Genomic DNA, 19,384 nt, shown 5'->3' on the forward strand with positions numbered 1-19,384 from the left:
AACCGATATGCAACTTTGCATGATGTCATTCTGCTAGCTACAAGCTAACAGTCAAGTGTGGTTTGTACATCCCAGTACAATGCGTGATAAAAAATACTAGGAGTAGAAAGGAGATTGCTTTTTTTGTGTTTAAATAATTAAAACATTTGAAATCTTTGATACAATTTTAAGAAATATACAATACAGATACAATAATTATAATAATTAGGAATATATTTTGTATTGCACTGTCCCTCTAATATACAAAGATACAGTGCAAAACCACACTGTGTATAAAGAAAATCTTTGTGTAAAGCCTAGTGAGAAGCATGGTAAATATATCAAATATCACACTCAGACATTCAGAGTATGTACATTAAATTAAGTCAAATAGTTTGATGGAAATTCTTTTTTAAGAACATGAACACAGGAGATTTAGTAATCCTCAAGTCGTTTGGTGAGTGTCTCATAAAATAAATCTCTATAAATAATTAATTAAAAGATCTCGGCATGAATTAAATTCTCAGTGAATGAAATGTGAATCTCTATAAACGGCTGAGAGTGTGTTTTTCGTATCTCAGCAAGTACTCGGCCCCGTAAAGCAGTGGGAACCCTTCCTACCGTCTAACTTGAGCTACCACCTCCATGACTGTCTCTCTCTCCACAGACGGTGGATAGGCCGAAGGATTGGTACAAAACTATGTTCAAGCAGATCCACAAGGTTCACAAAGCCGGTAAGTATGTGCTGCGTCACACTGAAAGGCAGAAATGTCCTGCCATGTGATCTGATTTGATCACCAGACATTAGATATCGGGCAAGCATGCATGCTCTGTACCATTATGTGTGTGTTTGTTTGTTTGTGTGTGTGTGTGTGTGTGTGTGTGTTGGTTTGTTTGTGTGTGTGTGCATGTCAGTTCTTATTAAGCCTAAAGACCAAAGAACCTCTGAGCCATGAACTCCTCAGATGAGAGCAGGAGAGTCTGGAGAGGAGGAGGAATTGAGAGAAGCCTCTTAATAGCCACAGCACTCTCATGGGAAATCTGTTCTAATTTTATGGGCCTGACATCACACACGGTCCGTTCTCAGCTTGTTGTTCAGGCTTCTTCCACTGCAGCGAACAAATAAACACACTCACTCTTTCATCCTTATGTGAGTCTCCATGACTCTGTATATATCTGTATGTTCTATGTCCATTTTATAAAAGTATAGTTCAATAATAATATGTGGAGAAAACAGCATTTTTCTTGATTTATCAAAAAATAAAATATTCAGTTTTGCTACAATATGGTTAAAACACTGCTGCTATGAGTTTCTATGGACCGCTTTGTACTTCAGGAAAAGAAATACACTGGAAATAACAAGCTGAGCTTGTGGATGGGCGGAGGGGCAAAGTGGTTCATGCTGCTTGGGTGGTTTTATTATATTCCGCTGGGATAATGGTCACAATTGAAACCTCCTATTATTGCTGTACTCAAACAGACTCAAAGTGCTGCTCTCTCAGGAGAGCAAACCGCAGCCTTGCTCCCCCTACACGCCATAAAGTTTGTTTGTGCATGCATACCGACCAGTTTATTCCCTTCTTCTACAGATGACGACTATTCTGACACATACAACGCAACGTATGCGGTCATAAACAGCGGTGAGAGTTGTCCCACGCGCAAACAAAAGTTGCTTCAAAGCCATTTCTTCCCACCTGTCTCCCGCAGTTCGGCTCGCTCTGCCTCATCACTTTCCCCTTCTATCTTGACAGATGACTACAGCCTCTCATCCAACCCCACCATGGCCCACCCAGCCCCCCGCACACATACGTACAGGCCGCTGGCCAAGAGCCCCTCGGACAACGGAGGGCGTCTGGGCCCCCGTGAGCCTCCGCCGTCCCCTGTGCCTCCACCCCCTCCGCCCATGCCATCCCTCCTCCAGCTGAGGGCCAGAGACAGCGATCGCGAGCGAGACTCGCCCGACGCGTACGAGGAGCTCCGTCTTATCTCCTTCACGATTCATTGGTGATAAACTTTATCCGGAGCTGTTTTCCTAAGAAGCGTGTTTGTTTTTGTTGTTTTTTTTCATCTCACCACAGGAATGAATGGGGTCCCCCCAACAGGAAGGTGGACACTCGAAAGTACCGCGCCGAGCCCAAGAGTATTTTTGAGTATGAGCCTGGAAGGTCTTCCATTTTGGAGCATGAAAGACCAGTAAGTATATATGCAAATGTTATTTCCTCATTATTCTCATTATTATATTGACATTTTTCTTACCGAGTTACTCCTGTGACTTTGATCCTTGTTATTGTTCAGTTAACACTGCAGACGTAGAACTACGACATATGAATTAAGTGGATGGGCAAAAAAAAAAAGGGTCTCAAGAACACTTTCCTTTCCTGTTTAATAGACTTTCATATTAGGCGCTTAGGCATAGACTTCTATCAGGCACGGCGTGGGCGTCGAAAAGCAAAGGTTTCCAGTGCTCCATCCTTTTAGTCACTACCGGGGTGAATGACAAAGCAGGCCACAGGGAAAATTGCTGCGCAGAAGGAGGGAACAAGCAATAGACATAACGTACCTGAGATGGAGGACGGGATAATGGAGACGGCGTTGCAGACGAGGGCTTCGTTATGTGGGAGAAGATCAAACAGAAAAAAAGTATTTTTTGAAGGTTTTTCAGACATTTAATGCGATGACTGCAGTGGGCTCTCTCTCTCTCTCAGGGTAATAATGCATGCGTCATATCCAGATGAACCATTAAAAGGAGAAAGTGAACCCACGCAGGCCAGTGTGCTGTCTGAGACTCTGCACTAGAGGCTTTATTCTCCACCGTCCATGTTAACTAATCGCTCCCAAAAACACCCCGTTGGGTGGTGAAGTGTCCATTTGTGTCCAATTTGGAAACTGTTCTTCTGCCAATCTGTTTGTGGCAGTTTTTGCTCTTTTGTCACAGGCTCATTAATCATGTCACAGTCTCAGAGCTGGATTCTCTTTTTAATGCCACAACACCTACCAAACATCTGCTGGCAGTGTTTTATTTCATGTGCCAAAGAGCAGCGCGTCATCTCCAACTGAAAAAGAGTAGATGATTAACTTTGCTTTCCTCTTCGTCACATGTAAATACTTACATCCTATCTTTCAGTTTATTGCAGGTTAATTTGTTATGAAAATGTATCTCTCTGTGATACAACAAATTATTTCAATCCATCTAGTCACATCGGGAAAGATTCTTTTAATCCTTAAGGAAATTAAACCATCATTAACCCGCCATGCAAAGTAGGGGAGGACGTACAGTAGAGTTTTCAACCAACAGCTTTTAGCACATGGCGGGGCTACATTGAATAGCTGACAAGCCTTAGTTTGATATATACATCTTAATCCTGGACTTTAAAAGATTCACTTACAAAAAATTAATTTAAAGAGTCTCACCTATCAGCCACGGAGGGTTTATGTGTGCTGATGGGGTTATCTTCCGGGGGGGGGGGGAGTGGCCAATTTTATGGATGGCACGATCTCAAGTTTATTAGTGTAGCACTTATCAACGAGCCAATTCAGTGCTTTACATAATGCACACCAAAGTAATATTTCGTCCATAAAAATGACAAATTGTAGTTGAATCATTAATCATACCGTGCCATCTGGAATCCTTATAGAAAACCCGGTTCATCCTACAGGAAAAAGGAAGAATCCGAGGCTCTCGCACACCTCATGCAGTCTAATCCCAGGCTTATGTACCCAGTCTCAGGGGCCTTTCTTCTCATGCACCTCTGACTATTTCAAGGACTAAGCAAAAGGGTTTCAAACAGGAGCGTTTAAGCAAAGCTGCACGTGAACACTGACTGGATGAATAGGACCAGGATCATACCTCATGACTCATGTTTGGAGTTTCAATATATATATATTGCGCTTTTTTCACCGGTGTCACCCATTATATCTATTCATCACAGACCTCTCCTCTGTGGAGGCGTGCCCGCAGCAACATGGGGTGAGCGATACCAATACGTACGTGTTCCTATGAGACAGGAAGAAAACGGGATCATGTAGGGAAACACCCGTAAATATTGTTTAGGGTCAAAAAACAGTTCATAGATAGTGGTTTATGGCACTGCCCTCCCATGTTGTTCTACCTGTTAGTAAGAGATCAAATCTCACAGGTCATAGTAGTCAGTATGCTGTCCCTCACCAGGTATTTCATTGACTCCCACCAACGCAGGAGTGAAACTTATCGACTACACACTTTCTAACGTTGCATCCACTCAGCCGGCTGCAAGGTGTGGATAATGAGGCTGGGTGTTAAATATGTAATGCGCGGCGCAACGTCCCGACCGCTCATTATCCCGTCGGCTTCGCTCTGGCTTAGAATAAGGCCGTGGTAATGGGTTTCTGCCTCGGGATTCACTGCTCATTCATATGCACATGAAATGAATGAATATCCACAGCGGAGGCCCCGGGCGTTGGAAGGCCTGCCACCTCTCCTCGGCACAGTTGTACGCTGGCGGATGACGAATCGCACTGACGCACCATTGTTTTGGAATAAATGCCGAGCCAGTTAAAGCAGTGAGGCAGAGGTCTTCATCCTTGTGCCCATCTCCCCCGTGCCACCTCCGTCCACTCCTAACCATGAGGTCCATGTCTCTCTCTCTCTCTTTGTGTGTGACTTCTTTCCACACTGTCTTTCTTCTACCTCTCCTCTCTGTCTCTGTCATGCCTTCCCAGACCTATGATGACATAGATTTAGAGAACGAGCCTTGGTATAAGTTCTTTTCCGAGCTGGAGTTTGGGCGGCCGGTAAGTGAGGGCCATAGCTCCGCCCCCCTCCCCACTCCGTCTCCCCCCCCCTCTATCACAACCCGTAGGCAGACACCCACTGTCTCCACTCCACCCGTGATCTTTTCTGTGTGTGGTTTTTTTTTCTTTACCAATAGGCTGGGTGGGGCTAGTTGTTTGGGCATGTGTTATTTGTTGGGTGCTGTAAGCCTCCTCCCCCTCCCCCCCCCCCCCCACCCTCTTCCACTGCACCCTTGTGACCGGCTGTGTTATGTCTCTGCGTTGCCGGGGTTTTCGGTCTGGTGGCAAGCAGGCACTGAAATGTTCACACACAAACCTGGATGTTTTAATCTCAGTTTGGTGTTGGTAAACATGCAGCAGAACGGTCAATCAATAAGTCAATCGATCCATCACAATCCTACACATATCATAATCAATCACATTGACGTATTCATAGTTTTTCCATTTAATTATTTATCCACCTCTGCTTGTAGTTTTGTTAGTTTTCAATATTGGTGGAGTAATGCTCTGCGGTTCTACAAGCCAGGTGCTCTAGCGCCCCCTGCTGGACGTAAACCTCTTGGCTCGGGGCAGCGATTGCCTCTAGCCACAGATCTGGGTTCAAATCCCCTCTTTGTTGGGCTTATTTAAAATGTTTCAGGTGACAATGTCCCGTCGGGTGCTGGCGTGACTCCCCAGAGTCACATATGCTCCGTGTTAGGATTTCTACCTGCAATATTTAGATTGTTTCACAACGCCGAATAAGCCCCTTTGAGCACAGACGGTTCCCGTAGATGCACTGACTGGTCCAGCTGGGACAGAACCTCACAGGATGATCAGCCCTTGTGTTTTTATTGAAGCGACGAGTCACAAGAGGTTTTGACGGACTGATTGAACAATAGTTCACAGCATCACAGCATTGGATGGTGCCGTTCACCGCACCATGACACAAACACCGCAGCTTCTGCTTTACAGCTTGCTTTCACACTCTGCATGTGTGTGTGTGTGTGTGTGTGTGTGTGTGTGTGTGCGTGCGCACATTTTGTCTGTGTGTGTGTAGGTGTGTGTGAGGTATAAAGGCCTAGTTTATTTCAACATTGACACCTAGGAAGAAATGAGAAATAGATGAAACAAGAATGTGCATATGAATTAACATGTATAATGTGCGTGTGTACATGGTCCATCTCCAGTTACTCTGATTCTCTAACGAGTCTCGCTTTCTTCACATTTTTTTTTTTTTTTTTTGGTTTCCCACATGATGTCACCGCTCCTTCTCCTTCACCTCATTTTCACCGTGTTCTTATTGCTCCTCCTCCTCCTCCTCCTCCTCCTGCTCACTGCTGCTCAAGCCTCCTAAAAAACGGCTGGATTATAATCCAGACATCTCCGCTCGTCAACGTATTGAGGTAATCTCACCTTCCTGAGTGTTCCAGTAGTGTTGCTAATCTCACAGTTTCTAACAGGTTGTAGTTAAGATGTGATTTCTTAAAATGAGTGTAATGTTAGAGTAGCATCAATCATGTCACAATGTGAGCCGCCCCCCACAAGATGAGCATGATGTTGCTTAGTAAACACTGTTGAATTTGTAGCTTTTAAATGTCATTCACTGTTTTGCATGGGGTTGTATGAACAGTCTCCTTGGACATTTTACAAAGATCTTTTTTGAAGGTTATCACTGAAAATCCTTTTTTTTTACATTTGCAGCATCATTGTGTGTTTTCATTTTACGGTTAGCGCCTCCTCAGAGAGAACGTTGCAGTTATTTGTGCATCAACCATTCTTTACCACAAAGACCCATTCCGGCTGATCCATGTCACATTTTTCAGGGGCAACGTTTCCCCCCCCCCCCCTCCCCTGAGCTCAGCTCATTACATCCTTTTCTATGTCACCCATGCCGTCGTCCTCCAGAACAGCCCCAGAGAGAGCAGAAACATTTTCCTCCCCGCTCACGCACGACAGGCCTCTCCCCGCTCAGGTGTGCCATGTGGAACCAGCGTCCGTCGCACCTTCCGCTGGAGGAGCGGTTTGAGTGTGACACAGCAACAACAAGCGCATGCAGGCTGTGCATTGTGAGCTGCTCTGCCTCCAGTCTTTGTTCTCGCGGACCTCACTTCTCCCTCTTGTCGTCTGTCCTATTTCAGACGTCCCTGCACATCGCTCCCGCTGACAAGGCTCCTGAGAGACCGGCGAGGTAACCTCTGTTTCTTTTATTTTCCATCTGCATGGCCTCCCCCCTCCCCTCCCCCATCCCCCATCCTCTCAGCAGCACTGGTCCTTGTTGTGATTCAGCAGGGAGTCAGAACTGCTCTTTCTTGCCTTGACTCTGGTGCAAAGAGCCCCTGTCTGTTTCATTAATAATGCAAGGATTAGTGTTGGGTTTTATTTTCTTTTTCCACTAAAGCAGGAAGCTTTTGCATCACCCTTTCACTCACTGAGCCAGAATAAATTAACCCTGCAAACCTTTTGATTCTGCCCTTCATCGCCCATCCTTCTCTCAACCCCCCTCTTCCTCCCCTTGTCCTACTCCCTTTCACCAGTGGCCTGCTTATTCAGTCGCAGTTTCCTCGGTGAAAAGAAAGGGCAGAAATGGGATGAATGGGCCGTGTAATTCATGTTAGCGACGATGAGTGTGTTTGTTCTAAACAAAAAGGGTTTTTAGTCCTTTGGAATACGAGAAGTTGTATCTTTATGGACACGGGGATAACAGCCTAATTCATTAGCAGAATAAGCTTAGTTATACTGAAACATCTAACCTTGAAAATTCCTCAAATGTTTGTACCAATATGTTTAATTTGTATCATTGTATTAGGAAAGTAGAAATAATAATCAAATAAATAATAATGTTCTCCTTTATTATTATTATTATTTATTATGTTTTGTCACATGGTACATATTGATGATACAGGAAACATGGTGTGGACCCCTAAGGCATTTCTGTGTGGAGTTTGCATGTTCTCCCCGTACCTGCGTGGCTTCCTCCTACACTCCAAAGACATGCAGGACGGCTTAATGGGTGCCTGTAGGTGTGTGAGTGTGAGAGTGAACGGTCCCATTGGCCTCGTGCAAGCACACGCATGCACCAATGCCGGTGTATAGCGTCGTCCTTGACGTCTGACTGTGTTGCAGTGCTGCCAGCGACTACAGGAAGAGGAGGAAGTCCGAGCCCACGAGTTCCCAAGTCAATGCTCCGTCTCAGAGCAGAGCGGCGACCTCCCCTAAACCAGTGGATGCCTACAGACCCAGCAGCAGCCTAAAGAAACCAGTGGTTCATTCCTCACCATCCTCGCCCTCCAGAGCCAAAGGTACAGCACACAAACGTCTCCTTTTTCCTTGATTTGTTTAAATATGTATTTTTGCCCCTTCTCTTCCCCAGACTGTCATGCGTGTACTTACAATGTCGCCTGAAAATCAAAGAAGATTGCTTGTCAATTCTGTTTGTGATGTCCGTCTGGTGAGGTCATAAGTCTCCTTGATTCGTATTGGTGGAAGTCAGAAGAAAATACACCGAATCCTCTCTTTTTTTCTACCTTTACTCATTTCTGCTCCCTCTCCCCAGCTTCTCCACCCTTTTGCCACATATTATCTCTAAACATGCTTTCCTCCTTCTTCTCTTTCACCACGCTGCTTTTTATCGGACATCTGAAAGGTGGGGCCGCATGTAACATGTATTCAAACAGCTTGACCTCCCCAGGCCCTGACCAAGGCCCCGATCTCCCCCCTTTACCCTCCGACCCCGTCCATTGCCACGAGGAAGCCAGCTCCTCCTCCAAGCAGTCCGTCTGTGGTAAGAACAGCTGGCAGACGAAATGCCAGGAAACCGAGACGTGGAGCAGCGCGGACGAGGTACCGCCCGTCCCCGGCAAGCTCAAGTCCCGCAGCTGCGATGACTTGCTCAACGAAGGGCATTCCGGCTCAGGCGGGCGCAACGCCACCCGCTCAGAAAGTGCCGGGTCCCTCGTCTGCGATGGGAATCCCCCGGGCGCTGCCGGGTCCGTCTCCGCCCGCTCGCTGCCTCGCCTCCACCGCCGGCGCGCGCACGACTCACCGGGCTTCCTCCAGCTCTACCGCAAGATGCACCAGATCGACCGAGCCCATCTCATCCCGTCGGAGGTCATCCGCTCGGTCCGCGCCCGCATCCTGGAGCTGGAGCGCCAGCCTCACCTGCACCGCCACCGCCTCTCTCCTTGGACGCCCTCTTGGGGCATGGAGGTGCCGCGCGACATGGTGCCGAGCCGCATTTCCACCTACGAGAGTCTTATTTCAAAGTCCAAGTCCATGCCTAACCTGGGTGATAGTGAGGTGCCTTCCGGCGCCACCACCCCGGGCGGATCGTCATCTCGGGCCAGCAGCGGGGGCGTCGCCACGCCCAGTTTTCCCAAGCGGCGTTTTTCCATCGAGTCTTTATTGGAGGAAGACGGCAACGACGGAGCAGCACCTCACACCATGGACCAGCGGCATCGACCCCGCAGCCCGCCCGAGGGTCAGCCTCGAGTCGGGCCGGAGCCCAGCCGCGTGCGCTCCTTCCCCGCTCCTCCCGTCCCACAAGGCCCGCGAGCCGACCACGACTACTCCGACAGCGAGCAGGACGCCGTCGCGTCCGACCTCAGCGACTTCATCCAGGTGGAGGGCTCCTCGTTCTGCAGCGAGAGCGACTTTGACCACTGCTCACTGACCTCCTCCGAGAGCCTGTACGGCTCCTCCAACCTTCACCACCACCACCTGCGTCATCAGCACCGCCACCACCACCACCACCACCACCACCCTGCTCACCAAAGTGTAGGCCAGAGCCAGGGCTACCAACACCGCCACCTCATCAGCTCGTGCAAAGGCCGCTGCCCGGCCTCTTATACCCGCTTCACCACCATGCTTCGCCACGAGAGAGAGCGAGCGCGACAGCAGCACCAGAGGCCCCCGCTCCAGAGCGCCCAGTCCCAGCAGTCCATGTCCAAGCTGGCCTTCCTGGTCAGCCCAGTGCCTTTCCGCAGGAAAAAGGGCTCCCCGCCCACCTCCAGAAGAAGCAGCGGCGGCGCAGATGGAGGAGGGCGACCCAAGTCCAAACAGGCCATTTACGAAGCGCTAGACGCGGCCCTGAGAGACATATACGAGCACATTCAAGCGGAGCGAGGCCACAGAGGAAGCAGGGCACCGGACGACAGCATCCTGAGGAGAATTCTCGCCGAACTGCTGCCAAACGTGCCTGAGCGAAGCTCCTCGTTGCGTGGCGGGAGAGGGTGTTGGCAGGGGGGTCAGTCCTCCGCATCTTTGTACCCAGACGGGAGCCCCACCGAATATGCCTCGCAGAGAGGGGACACCTCCACGCCGCGGCTGCAGTCGCCGCTCGGTTACGGACGCCACTCAGACAGCTCAAACAATAACGAATATGGAGAGGAGCAGGGCAATGGGAACGGTCTCTGTTATTCAGGTGGAGATGATACACATACTACTCCTCCATTATGCATGTGTAGTGTTTTATCATACATTTGCCTCAGTCCCTTTCAGTATTGCATGGTTCAGCTGATACATCCATTGCTGGGATTATCTGTACATGAAATTCAATAAGACTGTACTTGTAATTTACTGTGAATTCTCAAGTAAAGCCTGGTGTTAAAACCATTGCCATTCTTTCATTCTGTGATAAGCTAAATGTCAGTAAAACGAAACGCGTCCTGCTGGTGTTTCACTCGAACTCTGCTTTTGCGATGGGGGGATTACATCATTGGAGCTGCTAAAAACCTCATTTGAGATATCAAACAAAATCCTGGCTTTGATTAGATTTCTTACAGTACTAAAAATAATGAGATATATTCTTCCCTAATTCTCTCCTGCGTGTCCCTAATTGATCCCAAATATTTGAGAATTTACAGTGAGAACTCTAGTTGAATACATGTGAATATTCCTTTGTATCTATAATTTAATTATTGCTTTTGATGTATGATTTTTTGTTTTGCTGATTTATTCATTGTCATCTTTTTATCCCACAGTCATGCTTTACTCCAAGCCATGCGATGTATGTTCATGTTTGTATGTTTAGTCATTTTGTTTGGCGGTTTTCCCCTCGAGTTATCTTTTTGTTGCAGAAATATTCAAACGCATGTCTCGTATTTTGGGAATTGCAATCACTTTGTTTTTTTCCAGGAGGAAAAAAAACAGCGTGTTTGACTCCAGAGCATTCATTTACATGTTGGAATGACGTCATCTCATCACTGAACCCATTCAGTACTCTGCCAAAGCACATATCTGTATTGTGAGCATGCACCGTGTGATATGATTGTGGTTACCATGGTAACTCCTGTTACCTTTCTCACGTGTCTCTGCTAATCACAGACCAGGATGTCTCCAGATGTTATTCCACCATGGACGGACGCCACACCCCCCAGAGCAGAAGGCCTACGACTGACCGAGAGGTACAACGTTGAACCTTTCACACACATGTTAGGAAAGGGATTTTTAAGTTTTCTCCAGATGAATATGAAATAATGTTAATATTATAATATTGTGCATTCGCTACCATGTTATTTTTTGGTCTTTAGCATCAAATGCCACAGCACAGCTGCCTTTTCTCAAGAATATTAAAACGGTTTTATTTTATGTTTTGCGTGGTAATGCTTGTCGGCTTTCTTTCCCCCACTCTCATCTCCTAGGTCTCCCATAAACAGATGACACAACTTATTCTGTTCTCTCTCCTCCATCAGAAACAGCCTGCGAGAGCCATTTATGATTTTAAGGCACAAACGGCTAAGTGAGTACAGTAACTGCACAGAGCACGCACGAGGGAGCTAGCTTTGAAACGCCAATGCATAGCCGCAAATCATCACATCTCGACTCATGCATTTACATTACGTTTTCAGATTCAAGTGCTTTTTTTTGCATAGTGTGTTTTTTTGCCTTTGAAGAAGCATCTGTCACATGTTACCACCACACCTGGATGGCTTTAAATGAATCATTTTATGCAGTCTTTAAATGCACGCATGAGTAAAGCTTATTTTTTTTATGCTGCAGTGGTTGATGTTCTGTTGCCGATGCTGTTCACGTGGGATGAGCTGTGCTGGAGGGGGCATTTGGTTCGTGTCTACTTCACGTTTGTGTGCTGGCACTTGGATGACACTTTGATGTTGCAGGGAGCTGACATTTAAGAAGGGTGACGCGGTGAACATCATCCGGCAGATAGACAACAACTGGTATGAAGGAGAGCACCGCGGGCGCGTCGGGATATTACCCATTTCCTACGTGGAGGTGAGTGTGCGGCTGTAAACGAGTTCCCCGTCGGGCACCATCAGCCCGTCATTCGTGTGAAATTGGCCCCTTATTTCTTCTTCCTCTTCGCAATGCACCGACGCACCCGTGAACAGAGGATGCCGTCGTCAGAGAAGCAGCAGCCGATTCGTCCTCCTCCGCCCGCACACGTGAGAGAGATCGGAGAGGGAGTGGCTCGCTACAACTTCAATGCCGACACCAATGTGGAGCTGTCGCTAAGAAAGGTACCCCGTCCATTGTTTGTGTGTCAATGAAAAGCTGTAATGTTTTATGAATATTATCAAACGTTTTCAAATGAAAGCCAATGAAAGAAGTCATCATGCAGAAATAAAGCCAACAATATGGTACACAATGTGTTCAATGCGATTCGAGCTATTGCTATGATGAGATGAACAAACAAAATTGTCACAGCGGTTGTAAGAGGTGTGAGAGACAGTACTGTGGTGTTAACAATCCTCTGTGTTATGTGTGTGTGTGTGTGTGTGTGTTTGCAGGGCGAGAGAGTAGTTGTGATAAGGCAGGTGGACCAGAACTGGTACGAGGGGAAGATCCCGGACACAACCAAACAGGGCATCTTTCCTGTGTCATACATTGACATCATCAAGCGCACCACGGCCAAGAGTTCCAGCCACCACATAGACCCACACGGTTACCCTGGCAACCGGACACCAAGCTCTACACCCATCAAGGTAGGGGAATCGCTACAACATTGTGATAACGGAGTACAATAAACCAAAGGAATAGAGTTGTTAATGTAACAAATTAGAATAAAGCACTCAGAGTTGAATTCATACATTTATAATTTGGGAATTTATTTATGTTTCAGAACCGGAATGTTGGTTAATAACAAAAGTTATGATCTCAAAATGTTATGACTTCAAAAAAGTTCTTCAGTTCAGTGTTAATGTGCAAATATTTAGACAAGTAAACACATGATCTGCGTAAGAGAGTGAACACAAGCCCTTAAGGTCTGTTCAGCCCTCCAGTGGCTCACAGAAAACACCCACTCTACTCTCTGTTCCCTTCTGTTTACACTGTTCCTTCTTTTCACCTCCATGGAGCCTTTCTGCCACCTCCCTCCGCCCTCCGCCACTCGTGACCTCCCCTCCCGTCGCCCCCCGTTGAGAAGGCTTGACCTGCGAGCTATCACCAGCGAGTGGCTGTCACTCACTTTGGAACCGGCTCGCTCCCTCACGACCACCCCTGTACCGCCCACGCCGCCCCCCCTCCCCACTGGCCTTGCATCTTTCCTGAAGGCAGAGGAACCCGAGGCCCCCTCGCCTGCACAACCAAAGACAGAGTCTGCTCTGACGCACCAGAGAATTCACACAACTCCTGCAGGGAGACTCACTTTAGGGCACGCCCCTTTCTCTCCACTGCCTCCTGCCTCTCCTCCTCTTCCTCCTCCCCCTGCCGTTCCACATCCCTCATTTGCCTCGCCACTGCCTGACTCGTTACTGCAATACAACAGTGTCAAAGCTCAGCCATTACACATTTTGCAGCCAGAGAAGTTGCCCCTCACTATGCCAGAGCCACTAACCTCCCCCACACCGGCTCCTCTGCAGGACAAGTCGTATCCGGAAGTCGACAAAAGCAGCAAAGTCCCCGATGTTAAGCAGCAGGTAAAGGACCCCTATGACGAGCTGCTGTCCATGATTCTGGATGGTTCCACCAGCTCAGACTTTCCAAGACTGTCCCCCGCAGCCAGGCCAACCGGTGAACCCCAGAGCAGGTTTAAGCTAAAAGCCGAGGGGTCTGGCGTCGGCTTGGAGGTGCAGTTCCACCGGCCTGTAACCGTGGACACCATCACGCGGGGAGGGCAGGCAGGAAGTGAGCGACCAGTCGAGCCTCAGAGGCCACCATCGGTGAAAGGAAGGGGATACACCGAGTTGTTCATTGAGGAAGACGATGACGCTAGAGAGGACATGGGCCAGGAAGTCAAAGGTTTAAATGGAGGACTCGGCCCACAGGTAGAGCGTGGTGTGAGCTACGCGGCCCCGGAAGCTCGATGGGGGGAAAGGTTCTAAACCTTAGAAAAAAGGCAACTTCACCCACCTTCTCTCTGTCATTCGGGCCACCTGAATGCATTTACAAAGAAGCGCTGTGCTAAGCGACTAAGTGATCAAACGTTATCCACTGATAGTAATGGAGACTGAGAATTGCATTGAAGTTTAACTGCGGTTGTGTATCATCAACAGAAGTGAATTTCAATCAGTCCCATTAAAATCTTATTCAACATTGAGCAGGATATAAAGATTTCATATGAAGAATACATTTACGAGTGCAGCAAATAAGCTCTAAAACTCTAAAACATACTCCCCAAAACACCCAAAAATATTTTTAAATCATGCATTTTTCCCTCCATGTTCTTTCTGGGGCTCAATAAGAAATCTCAGCATTTAGTTCCTATGGTTCATCTTTAGGGTTGATGTGTGTGTCATTACCTCCGTAGGCTGATGTCTCTCCCTCCACTTTGACACGGCTCCCCCCCTCCGGCCTCCCCCCCCCCTCAGTAACTGCACCCCAACCCTCTTTACCTCCGCCTCCTCCATCCTATCCTCCTTTTACTCCGTCTTTAACTCCTCTTTCTACGTCTTCTTTTACTCCATCTTTCATTTCAACTTTTATTCCTATTTCCTCTTTGTCTTCTTTTATTCCTTCTTCGTCCTCTTGCTCACAGCCCGAGCAGCAGCCTCCTAGCCCCGCCCCTCCCACGCCCCCCGTCTCCCCCCGTCCCCCGTCCCGTCCTCGCCTCATGACGTCGGAGCTTTCTTCGGTCTCGGCGCCGTCCTCGCCTCCCCCCCCCCTGCTGCGCTCCCCTCCCCCTCCTCCACAGCTGCCTGTCACTCGCCCTCCGAGCTTACTCTGCTTTTCTCACCTGGTTGCATCCATCCCCGCCCTGAGCCCCCCTAAGCCCGCCTCTCCTCCCCTCGCCACTCCACGCTCTCCTCCCACTGCGCCCCGTCCAGGATGTAGGTCCCCCAAGGTGAAGGTAAAGCTGGAATGTGGAGACCATGCAGCGGATTTGGATCATGTTTGCGGTGCCGATGATCACGGAAAGAACTCACGTGATGCTTTCCTCTAACGTTTCATGGCTTGACTAAAGCTGCTAAAGCTGAGACTTGGATTGAAGCGATTAGTCACCTAATCAATTGACAGAAAGTTAACGGACAACGTCTTGCAAGTCGATTTAATTGTTTATTTAATTAGGAAAATGCTGTTATTCGCTGCATTTTCTCTGTTGGATTTCTGTCACAATTGACCAGATTGTGCTTTTGGCAAACTATTTGTGGACTTTTTGTAACCTCAACAAGCAGATTAACAGATATGAACAATAGTTGAAGTCGTGTACACTAACGTACATCGTGCATCATGCATGTGATTTGCTGATGATTTACCTCCAAATGAACTATTATTGAATTTTTAGTATAGAATCATTTTTCTGAATATTTAATCTCATAGTCTGAAAGGCCCTTTTTACTATTAAAGAGACACCCGTAACTCAGCGGCCATGTTTCTTATAAGTAGATCAACCTCACAGGACACTGTGACACTTATTTAAATCATTAGGTCTTAAACGTTGTCCTCCTCCTCCTCAGAGGAGGAGATAGAGCAGTTAGAGGTGAAAGGAAACACCTCCTCCTTCTTATGGGCCCGTTCACGTCCTTTTTATAATCAACCCATTAACTTTTTGGGGGAGGGGCTTGACCTGCTACTGAGTGTGTTTGGCAGGAGCGACCGTGTCCTTTTGGCCTCGCATGTCGACGGTTGGCGTTTGGCAGCATGTCGTCGGCCTTTGTTGCTTGTGCGCTCAGAGTGAACATTATCGGTGCTTCTGGTCTCTCTGCCCGTGAAGCAGGATCCAGTTGTCGGTGGCAAACCCCCTCGTAGCCCCATCTTGTCCCGGAGGTCCTATCTGTCCTCGGTTAGAGGTCGCAGGGTAGGGGGGCATGCCTTCATTCCACCGTGCTCTTACTCCTGTCTCTGTGCCGGAAGGAAAACCAAAATCATTCCTGACTGATGCTGTTTTTTAAACACTGTAATTTTCCTTTAAAAAATAAGGGTCAATGTATGTTTTTTTACTCCTCTGGGTACAAAATCACACCTTATTCCTCATAAGACACATACTGAGACAAGTCTCTCTGTTTGACATCTTCACAAGAACCTTTTAAAATGCTAAAAGTTTTTTAATCTTGTCTGTTTTTTTGTCTTTCCCACAGCGATTGGTGCAGGATGCTCTCCATGGGGGAGGAGATCCGTGAGTTCTTCTTCTTGTATTCCCCCGATTTACTATTGTGCAAGAAAGAATTGATATGTTGTGCTAAATTATACAAATATAGTGTGTGCAGTAACTGTAATCAAGAACTAGTTGTTTAACCATGCCTAGTGCACATTCACTTCAGTGGTATAATGTTTAAACATGAACATAAACAGGTCTTCGTAGTACATCCAACAGAAAAAGGACAGTTTCCTGAGCTCACCAGCTGTTTCTCCCCCACAGGTACCAGGCCGTGTACAACTACCTGCCTCGCAACGAGGACGAGCTGGAGCTGAAGGAGGGCGACGTTGTAGATGTGATGGAGAAGTGTGACGATGGCTGGTTCGTCGGTAAGAGGAGGAGATTATTATCTATTAGTGGTGCAGTCGTGATACTCGATACGGAACAGCGGGGCAACAAATGCGCACGCTGTGAAAAGCTTTGTGTTTGTGGAGTGGAGGTACTGTGGCCACTAGGTGGCACTGTGAGCCCACCCCATCACATTCATAACATCATCAGCGGGGATGGAGGCGGCCTAATGCTTCTGAATGAATCCGTTCACCTGAAGCTGTGATGACGTCATCTCATTTTTGTTGCTCTTTGTGTTTTGAAGGGACCTCTCGACACAGCAAGTTGTTTGGAACCTTCCCAGGAAACTACGTGAAACAGCTATAAAGATGATTCCAGCCCCCCCCTCCGCCCCTTCTCCCCCTGAGCCCGCCCCTTTCTGTGACAACTTGTTCGCCCTCAGCACAGCAGCCGCAGGACGCCACCGCACCAGAGACCTGCCACACGTTTATGCGCGCGCGTGTGTGTGTGTGTGTGTGCGGCTCGTCAGCTTCACGCAGACACAACCCCTGAGCTCTAACTAGCCATCTCTAATGGAAGACTTCATTCAAATAATGATGTTGTTTTTAATTTTTTTCTATCACGGAGAAGCCAAACTTTGTGCTGGAGTCAGCGACCGTTACCTTCGGGCCGTGATGGAAGCACGTCGAAAGGAACTTTGCGAACAGTCGATGACAGAAAACGTGCTTTTCTTTCTACTAAAGGGCAGTAAGATCACCACGATCACCTTTTTATGTTTAGTTTGTTCTTAAAAACACTTGTTACATTTCATTTCAGTGTTCGGTTACAAAGAAAGAAACAGTGTTCTGTCAGCACGTCTGTTGCGTTGAGGGGATTGAGGCCACGCAGACGATGTTTCAGGTGAAAGGGTGCGACGTCCCGCGCGTCCACGTGGGAAAGACGGCGCATGTATCGAGTCTGTGTGTCGCCCAATGTATTGATTGGCTCATGAGAATGTGATAAATGAAAAACGATCCAGCAATCATTTCAAATATTGCGAATGTGTGTGTAAAGTACCGTTGCCTCTTGCCCCCTGCTGTCGAAACCTGATGTGGCAGCTTTTTAGGATCAGGAAAACTAAAATGTTCTCCACCTTGTTGGTTCTTCATCTTCACACTTAGGATTGATGCACTTTAACCAAACTTTTAACACAATTTAGAGTTTGTTTTATCTCAAATTTCCCTGCAGATTCCACAGCGTAGTTTGAGCAGCGCGTGGAGCGAGGTGACCGACCTGTTAGGTATTATATTTATTAGAGGACAAGTGCTGGGCGAACTGTGTTATAAGACGATTGTAGGAAGCACGGAACGACGCCGCGCTCTTCTAACACCACACATCCAGAGGCCAGAAAGCTCCACTAACAACACAATGCTTCTCTTTTTTTATGCTATTTAAGTCAATGCAGGATGGGATGAGACTTTATCAAAGACGTGAGTCATGTGACTGCGGTCTGTCCACTAGACGTTGGTGGTGTCTTTGGTCCGGCGCTTCACGGCTTCATGTCATTTGCTACTACATGAAATAAGTATCCGCCCTCTTGACCCGCCATGCTCAGCGAACAGGAGTTGTGTTTTTATCTTTTTTCATTTCACTGAAAACAAAAACAAACTGTCAAAGCACCTTAAGATATATTTTGTTTTTATCATTCACCGTCCTTCACGTCACCCCATCACCCACGACTTCAGTAGGTGTGAGGGCACTTTGTGTGTGTGTGTGTCTGTGGTGTTTTTGTAAGCCTTTTGTATGAGAGCTGTATAATGGCCAACATCCACTTGCTTTATAAAAGTCAGCATTTTCTCACCCAGCATCATATTTGGTTTCCTCGCTTTCTTTCTTCACATTCTTCATCCGTGGTGCTAATTCTCCACATTTTACAGTTATTCTCGTAGCCGGGCACGTAGGCCTTCCTTCCTTTTCCTTCTGTGTCGTTTTAAAAGCCAGTGGCATATTTAAACTGAAGTTACTGTAGTAAGTAAGTAGAGTTGGTGATTGCTGCCTTACGTCCAACTCACTAATATACTAGCCATGTATATGTTAACCTCTTCTGTGATGCAAAAAAAACTAATTTAGGCAAATATAGTGTAGAAAACATCAGGAACGTGTGCACAGGGTGATCAGCGACTGCAGTGTTGAAACAAGCCCTTTGATACCACGTTTCAGAACAGACATGAATTTGACTCCTGCTATGTTTCTATACATATAATGAAAATGTTAATCTTCTATGTTGTTGGTGTTAATATCCAATTCAATGCACACTCTTGGACCTAAGTATTTCTACAATATCTTAGCATTTGTTGGATCATTTTATGGGGCTGTATTGGTAATAAAATCCAGCTGGTAGAGCAAATATCTCCATTATTTTTTTTCTTCCTTTCAGCTCAATAGGAGGACAACTTAATGATAACTGAAAAAGAAGGAATGTGATTTGTGACGTTTCCCTCATCCCTTTGTAAGCAGGTGACCTCTCGCGGTTCCACACATGGACTGTTGGCGGCAGTGAGGAACTCTGATTACAATCTATTTCAGGCTTTACAGTACATACTTAATAGGATACATTATAATGTAGTAAGTTAAAGACACATAACTTAACTACAAAAGTTCATCTGCTTTTGTTGCAGGTGTTACATCATTTGCACAGAGAATGAGGGAGTGAAAGAGGAAACATTTACGTGTATGCAAAGAGAGACAGATAGGAGGAGGGAAATTTAGAGTTTGAATGCACCATCAACTCCCCTTATTTGTTACATCGCCATGGTAACCGAGTCTGGTCCACTTGAGAATACACGTATTGATTTA

General features: G+C 47.1%; 2 protein-coding genes across 5 annotated transcripts in view; both read left to right on the forward strand.

Annotated features, from left to right (window-relative positions):
- Positions 1–18,750, forward strand: part of sorbs2a (sorbin and SH3 domain containing 2a) — a 44,144-nt gene extending 25,394 nt beyond the window's left edge. The window contains exons 10-29 of the mRNA XM_062564365.1: positions 647–713; positions 1,569–1,619; positions 1,731–1,944; positions 2,058–2,172; positions 4,678–4,749; positions 6,078–6,134; positions 6,870–6,919; positions 7,855–8,030; positions 8,375–10,150; positions 11,053–11,132; positions 11,370–11,467; positions 11,847–11,961; positions 12,078–12,206; positions 12,477–12,671; positions 13,044–13,952; positions 14,435–14,974; positions 15,839–15,922; positions 16,203–16,240; positions 16,484–16,590; positions 16,854–18,750. Of these exons, the coding sequence (XP_062420349.1) occupies positions 647–713; positions 1,569–1,619; positions 1,731–1,944; positions 2,058–2,172; positions 4,678–4,749; positions 6,078–6,134; positions 6,870–6,919; positions 7,855–8,030; positions 8,375–10,150; positions 11,053–11,132; positions 11,370–11,467; positions 11,847–11,961; positions 12,078–12,206; positions 12,477–12,671; positions 13,044–13,952; positions 14,435–14,974; positions 15,839–15,922; positions 16,203–16,240; positions 16,484–16,590; positions 16,854–16,915 (4,935 nt within the window). The 3' untranslated portion in view covers positions 16,916–18,750. The remainder of the gene's footprint in view (positions 1–646; positions 714–1,568; positions 1,620–1,730; positions 1,945–2,057; positions 2,173–4,677; positions 4,750–6,077; positions 6,135–6,869; positions 6,920–7,854; positions 8,031–8,374; positions 10,151–11,052; positions 11,133–11,369; positions 11,468–11,846; positions 11,962–12,077; positions 12,207–12,476; positions 12,672–13,043; positions 13,953–14,434; positions 14,975–15,838; positions 15,923–16,202; positions 16,241–16,483; positions 16,591–16,853) is intronic.
- The window catches only part of fgg (fibrinogen gamma chain), a 51,042-nt gene that overhangs the window by 8,162 nt on the left and 23,496 nt on the right, over positions 1–19,384 (forward strand). The window contains exon 1 of one of the 4 annotated variants that reach the window (XM_062564369.1): positions 432–436. The exons of 2 other annotated variants lie outside the window; for them this stretch is intronic. The gene's annotated coding sequence lies outside the window, so the exon portion shown is untranslated. Of the gene's footprint in view, positions 1–431; positions 437–12,421; positions 12,426–19,384 lie in introns of those variants that run through there. One more of the 4 variants, XM_062564368.1, reaches the window with a different exon arrangement.

The sequence above is a fragment of the Pungitius pungitius genome, chromosome 9 (assembly GCF_949316345.1).
Source record: "Pungitius pungitius chromosome 9, fPunPun2.1, whole genome shotgun sequence".
Classification (NCBI taxonomy): Eukaryota; Metazoa; Chordata; class Actinopteri; order Perciformes; family Gasterosteidae; genus Pungitius; species Pungitius pungitius.